Genomic DNA, 7,178 nt, shown 5'->3' with positions numbered 1-7,178 from the left:
AGGAATGCTGGAGTGACTGAAATAGAGAAAAGTTTTAAAAGAGTGATTTCTAGATCAAAGAACAGAGCTTGCAAATCTCTTCCCACCTATGCAAAGTTCCAGCTGAAACCAACTGGACTACTCTCAGGACCAGAGAGCTCATGCCTGGAGGGCACCATGCCAAGATCAATGCCACGTTTGCCCTGAACTTTCCGTAGAATGAGAATCATGTCCCTCTTCCGATGAGCGCTCTGCTGAGCACATATCTTTTCTGAGTTGTATGAATAATAATAAAAAAAATAGATTGAAATGGCATAGAAAAATTACAAGGAACATGCTGAATTCAGATAAGCAATATCCAAAATGTTGCAGGAAAATTACAAAATCATGACTGAGCTCACTAAATTTACACTAAGATATACAAATCAGGGATTAAAGCTCTTTGAAAAGGTCATTTTTAATTTCAGTCAGTCCATTCTCAAGGCTTATATCTTAATATTTATACATGCCCAAATGAAAGCCACCTATGGAAATGCCCACAAGAGAAACTTCTTTTGACTCAATTTTTGTGGTAAATGGTTGCAAAATAATTTGATGTGCAAGAGTCAAAGGAGGGATTGTTGCCAAGCTTTTGAAATCAGGAACAGCTTCTTTGAGGGACATTTGTCAGAGGGACAAACAAGGGGCAATTTCATCACACAAGAATTGGCTAAACAAAAAAGAAACAAAAAGCTTATAAATTAATTATCTTCCTGAAAGATCTGAGACAGAAAAGCATGTTTGAAATAACAAAATTAACTCATCTCACCTTCTCAGGATGAAAACAGGGGAAGGAAAAAAAGGCAGAGGGGAGTACTGAAAAACAAGGTGAGTCTATAATGATACAACCACATCAAGGAAAAGCTGTTCTGGGTGAGGTTGGTGGCTGCCTTAGCAGGGACTTACTCGTGAAAAGTTACAGTTCCAAATTCCTGATCAAGCAAAGTAATGAGCCGTGAACTCAGGTACTTCAGTGGCACAACTCTTAAGCCTCATTATGGTTTCATTTCACTTGGACTCCAAATGGATGACTGCTAAACACATCGAGCTGCTGGATCACAGGCTGATATAGACTGTCCTGGAGTTTCCCTAGGAGTTTCTATTCCCCTACTGGACTAGGTATAAAGACAGGCAAAGAAAGTCTGTCTGGTTATGCACCTGGCATACATTCCTCTGTCCGTGGAGACAAAGTATCAGAAAGGGAAAAATAGAACATTTTTCAGTGACCCTGACATTTGATACTGATGCAAAAAAGGAAAGGAATTACAGTGTTTGAAGCCAAAAGCATGAAGTTTCTCTATATTTCCTATGATTTAATATCTCTCTCCCCCACAAAAGGCAGATTCCTTTATAGAAGCTCTTGAAGATGGGCCAACAGTGCTCCAGCAATGTCTCTGATGATACAATGGAAAGTTTCTAACCACAGTATCATTTGCAGCATTTCTTATTTATTTTATCCCCAGTCCCCAAAGACATGTCTTTTCTGATGGAATAAATGTTTCTTTCCACTTTTTATGAATAGAATTGAAAATCTATTTGATAACCAAATGAAATAAATGAGACAGAGACCAATTATTTAGGTTTATATGAATTCTGTTTTAAAAGCTGGCAATCTAAACAGATAAAAAATATCAGTGACCCTTAAAAAACATAGTACCTGTTTAAGCAGATTTGTAAGTTAATTTTCCAGTGACAAATATGAAGATAATAATTTGGGAAATCAGACTTTCCCTCTACAGTCCTCCTTACTAACAGGGCCTCTACAGGAGGGCAGTACTGCACAGACCAAGTGATAATGCAGGGTTCCTGGCTGTAAGGCCCAGTCACTGCTTGGTTTGCCACACCAGGCCCATTTTCAGACCAGTTCTCAAGCTCTCGTCCTAGCCAAGAGAAGCAGTTCAGTTTGTGCAGGAGCTAATCTGTTTGCCACTGTATCACCAAAATCTAACTACCATGACAAAGTATATAAAAAGGCACATGCTGCTTTACAGCCCTCTGCAAGTTTAAAGAGAAAAAAAACCCTCTCTGACTTCAAGAAGCTTCAGATCTAGCCCACAGTGGAACAGCCTCACTCTATTTTTCAAGAGAAATGAAATGTAAAATATCATCTGATTATTCAGGCTTGAGTCTGATCTCACAAAGAGTATGCAGACTTTATCGGGCTGGAGCTGCAGAGGCTGTCGGTGGCACTGCAGAGCAAGGCACACTGTGCTCAGGCTGGGAGCTGGCATGCCCCTGCCCTTCCTCTGGGCAGGGTGAAAGCACAACCTGACCCACTCCCAGCTGAGCTGAAACATCATCTGCACAGCTGCCCACTTTCATAAAAATTGTTTAAAGCCAAACACTTGACAGCCATTTGACATGCTGTGGGTAGGGTTTGTGCCTCACACCCTTAGAGGTGAGTGCAATACTCTACGTATCATAATCCTGGGATATCAATGTTTAACCATGTTGTAAAGCTCTTTAGTGAGAAAGTAGTATATGCTTCCAACTAAACGGCTACAACCTGGAGCTACTCTCCGGCCTGAGAACGGGGGCAATAAAATGGTTTTGTGTGACAAACTATCAGGAGAGATTTGCTGGTGCTGTTAGTCAGAGTGTAGAATCCCCAGTGCATTCAGAAGCCTCTCTTAAGGAATTAATGCTTGATTGTTTTGCCATCCAAAGAGTGTTTACAGAAGCTAAAACAACCATGCTTGCTGTCCACTGTGCAAAGAGGTGATGACATCAAGAAGACAGGTCACAAGTCTGAGTTTATAGACATTACACTCATGTTGGTATGGCTTTTCATCCACTCAGTATGATCTTATGACCCCACAACTTTACAACCTTCCCCTCTCTGGGCTTCATAGCACCTCTCCACTCTAGGTTAATCATTTCTCTGCCATTATCTGCCAAGAGTTCTTATCTCTTTTGCTGTCACTTTATAACAGGGTCTCTTATCAAGCTGTACTAAATCACGTGATGGTGCCAAACCTATCACAAGTTGCAATTCTTCTGATTAGAGACCATCATGAAATGGGATACATGGTTTACAGCAGGTCACTAAGGCTGGAAAAAGTACAGAGTCCACTCAAAGACATGCTTGTTACTTTCTGAATTCTTGGATATTTTTTTTTGTTGTTGTTGTTCATTACGCTGACTTTCACTGAAGGCTATCATAGCCTGGGTCTCAAGGCCAGAAAAGTTTACAGGCTGCACCTCTCCTGTACTCAATGCTGTACCCCTTGTACCCAAGGGTACGGTATATTTACACCTAATAATGTCTTCTGGTTCTCACGCAGCCATCATACAGGAATCTATAAAACATGGACCTGCATCAGCTGGTAAGTAACACTTTTCTAACTGTTTTGAAGATTCTGTCTAAATATATTCGATTTCTGGGTATCCAAACTGAAAAAATCACTACAATTGGGTGAGCCTATGATTAATTTGCACATATACTTAGGCTAGAGAGAATATTACAATATCATGTAAAAATATAAGAAAACAGATGATGATCCATAGAGTAACAATTTTCTCTAGAGATAATGAATTATCAAATATATGTCATTGGGTAATTAAGTATTTTTATTAGTATTCTTATCTATTATGATTGATACTAACTGGTAAATTGTGTGTGTGCATGTAAAAACATTTGCAAAAATTAGATTTAAATTGCTTCTGATAATTCATATTGAAGAAAACCACAGGAATGGTTTTGTATTTTCAGTAATACTGTGGCTTCTGTCAAATGCAGATTCCTTCTCACAGCTGAAAATTAAGATATGTCATTCAGTGGGAGTGGGCTGGATAACAGAAGTCAGTTAAGACTTCAGAGCAGCAAAGAAGTAAATGCTTTCAGTAGCATATGGAAACAGCACCCACTCCCTGTCAGAAAGCCATCAGGCACAGGTTGCTCTGGCTTGCAGACACAAGGGGCATTGCACAGCCAGATGTCCCAGGCTGTCCCAGGCTGTGGTGGCTGTGGCCAAGCCCCAGTGGGTGCATGTCCCCACCATCTCCCTGCCTTTCTGCAGACATTTCCTGTATCAGGCCGTTCTGTCTCTCACCACAGGCTTGGAGAGAGGTGTCTTTCCTTTCCCCTGTCCCACCAGGCTGAGCCCAGGCCGAAACTGGGGCCAAGCAGGGCTGCAGAAGGCTTGCCAGGGGAAAACTCTCCTTCATGGAGCAGAAGGCGCTTCACAAGCCACCCTAGCAGTGCTGCAGGTTCCACAGCCCAGGGCTTTGCAAGGCTGTGCCTCAGCACAGCATTTCCTGGCAGGGAAGAAAGAAGGGATCTTTGGCCCACAAGCGGAATCCGGGCACACTTTCCTCCTCTTGCTCCAAAGTGCGTCATCACATGGCAGGTGAGGAGTTCACCCTGATGCTGGGTGTGATGTGGGCACCTTGCCATCAAGGGAAACTTTGGGGATGGAGGGCACAGCAACAGCTGCAAGAAACAGCCTCAAACATAACTGATCTTTATCTTCTGGGTAGAGCTGCTGCTTCTCCCAGAGAAGGGCTCCTACCTTGGACCCAACTGTGTTTCAGCCAGGTGTCCCCTCAGAATCCCTGTGCCTCCCTACAGGTGTGGGGTACTCCTCTGCACAGCTCTGCCCCCAGAAACACATGGAAAAGGTGGCAAGTCCAGCTTCCCCCCCAGGCCTTTCTCTAACTGTTCCTCTTTCTGGTTGCCACGGAGGGACTCTATGGTTCTCTTTCCTGAAGAATAGTAAAATAATTATACATCTCAATTATCCGAAGAGTGGTCACTCAGAAAAGGTTTCTTAAGGTGAAAGGCTAAAACCCTAGGAGAAGGGAAAACAAGACACTCACCTGTGATATTTAGACCAATTAAATGACATTTTCATGGTGTCCAGAAGAACTGGCAGGTCTCAGTTCCCAAAATCATGTGGATATGAGAAAACAGACTGCTACAGGGTGTAGTAGAGACTCTTTTCTCCATACCACTTATACAGGTGCTGTGTCACAAATATACCAGGACAGAATCACAAAGCATGGCTCAGAAATAAGCAGGCCTAAATCTTGGGAAACTTTCCAGAATCCTTTGTACTCTGAGTACAGAGGAGGTAGGATTCTGTCCCCCTTCAGGGGAAGGATTCTGTCCTTCCATGACACTGCAGAGCCAGAACCCATGGTAGCGTTCCTGAAAAGCTCACCTAACTCAGCCTTGTGAACTGATCACCATGTACCTGTAAGGGTTAAATGGAACCCACACCAACCTAAGGGCCTCTGCTTGGAGCTGGGGGAGCCAAATAGGAAGTAGCCAGATTCTGTTCTTATTTGCACTGGAGAGTAATTCTTTAGGAGAAAAAGCTGTCCTCCCAGGGTAGAAGTACAATCAGCAGCAGTCATATGCTTGTAAGAGTAAATCCTATTCCTAGACTTTTGCTTTTGTCCCATCCCTCCTGGCATTCGCCTTCACTTTTCCCTTTCTAACTAAGGCAGAGTGGGTGGGTTTGTGAGAGGCTGCCACAGCCTCTGCACCTTCATCCCACCAGCCCCTCAGGGCAGGGACACTTACTGCTTCCCACCACAGAGGCTGAGCTGCCCTTGTCAGGGAGCACTCTGTGCATTCCCCCATCTGGCAGTAAGTTAGTTTTTGTTATAAACCACTGACATGTCACAGCTTCCTCCCAGCAAGGAGGGCATCTTCCAGCTCCCATGAACACAAATCAGATTCCACTGATATAAATAGCAGCAGACCTCTCCCTTGGAGTACAAACACAACCAGCCTGGAGCTAGAGTGTGATGGGCACTACTGGTTGTTGACACCTGCTTTTAGGTTTATAGTCATACGACTAAAGAGGCAACCAGAATTCATAAAATCTTAATAGTACATCCTATCTTCCAGATGACAAACACCATATGGATTTATAAATGTTTTTATGGAAGTGCCATGTTTTTTTTCTACCAGATTCTGAAGCAATACAAAGATACTTTACTAATTTTATTTTTCCTCTAATTAGCCTCTTGTCTTAGCATTATCAGGGACACTATGCAATTTTTATAAGCATTAGCTATGATTATTTAACAGAAACAACTGTTTCATTTACTTAAAAAAAAATGGTCATATAAGAGGAAAAATAGTCTACTTGTAGTTTTCAACTGTGGCATTTTTCAGCTTGTAGAATACTTACTGCCATCTTCATTTTAATGTATGTCCTCAGACAATTAATAGTAGTGAGATTAGGGTTCATGAGTTTGGCAAAGTTAGTTTCTACGTTTAGTACTAATAGGAATAGTAGCATTTTCATATGATTAACAAAGACAGCGTATACTATCTTTAAAAGTTTGGATCAGGATTTTGGCCAGCATTTAGGCAGGCAAAACTTTCACAGAAGGGAACAATTTGAGCTGTGTGAGGACTGTAAGATATGCCATAGGTTATTTTCTTATATCATTGGACTTTTGCTATTACTCTTTATCAATTTCCTTCCCACTTTTCCTGTCCTCATTTGCTTATACTGCAAATGAGCTATCTACAAAAGGGGCAGTATTTACATTTACATCCAATTTTTTTCTGTTAGTCTGATTTTAAATACCGCAATACATGAGGCAAAGATGATGCCTATGGTCTTCTGAGGGATCTCTCCACTACTGACAAAATGCCTCAAGCTTCTTGTCTGTGAGGGTAATTTAAAGGTCAGCTCTCAAACTTGTCTTATATATATAGGGTGAAAATGAAGAAGTGTCTGCAGGAGGATTTGTGTGCATCTGTCTTGTGGGGAAACCCATTAAAACTTCTCATGGCAGACCATTATTAATGCCTAGAGTTTACTCACATATTGCATGAGTACGTATATATATTACATAAATATGCAACCTTATATATTAATATATATTAATACATTCTTATGTGCAATGAACAGACATGCAAATGCACACAATCCTTATCAAGATTTCTCACTGTAAACTATGCCGAGTTTATCTTCTCATCATTATTATTTTACATTATGTGTGGATAAATCTTGGGACAGATAGCTATATATGAGCCTAAACTTTTTTCATTATAAAGATCAGCTATAAAAATTATTTTAAATAAAGTTTTCCAAGCTTTGAAACATGGAGGGAGGGGGAGGGAAGAAGCAGACCTAAACCATCTCTTTTTTCCACCAGCAGATCAAGGTCAATTGCCTCAGTAAAAGAAATTTCAT

General features: G+C 41.4%; 1 protein-coding gene across 1 annotated transcript in view; it reads left to right on the top strand.

The window, feature by feature from the left end:
* The first annotated feature begins 3,074 nt into the window (after window positions 1-3,074).
* Window positions 3,075-7,178, top strand: part of NR5A2 (nuclear receptor subfamily 5 group A member 2) — an 88,967-nt gene continuing 84,863 nt past the window's right edge. Inside the window, exon 1 of the mRNA XM_059854452.1 lies at window positions 3,075-3,344. Coding sequence (XP_059710435.1) covers window positions 3,281-3,344 — 64 coding nt within the window. The 5' untranslated portion in view covers window positions 3,075-3,280. The remainder of the gene's footprint in view (window positions 3,345-7,178) is intronic.

Source organism: Haemorhous mexicanus, chromosome 9, assembly GCF_027477595.1.
Source record: "Haemorhous mexicanus isolate bHaeMex1 chromosome 9, bHaeMex1.pri, whole genome shotgun sequence".
In the NCBI taxonomy this organism is placed as follows: Eukaryota; Metazoa; Chordata; class Aves; order Passeriformes; family Fringillidae; genus Haemorhous; species Haemorhous mexicanus.
The sequence above is the reverse complement of the archived record's forward strand: the minus strand, read 5'-3'. Positions and strand labels throughout refer to the sequence as shown.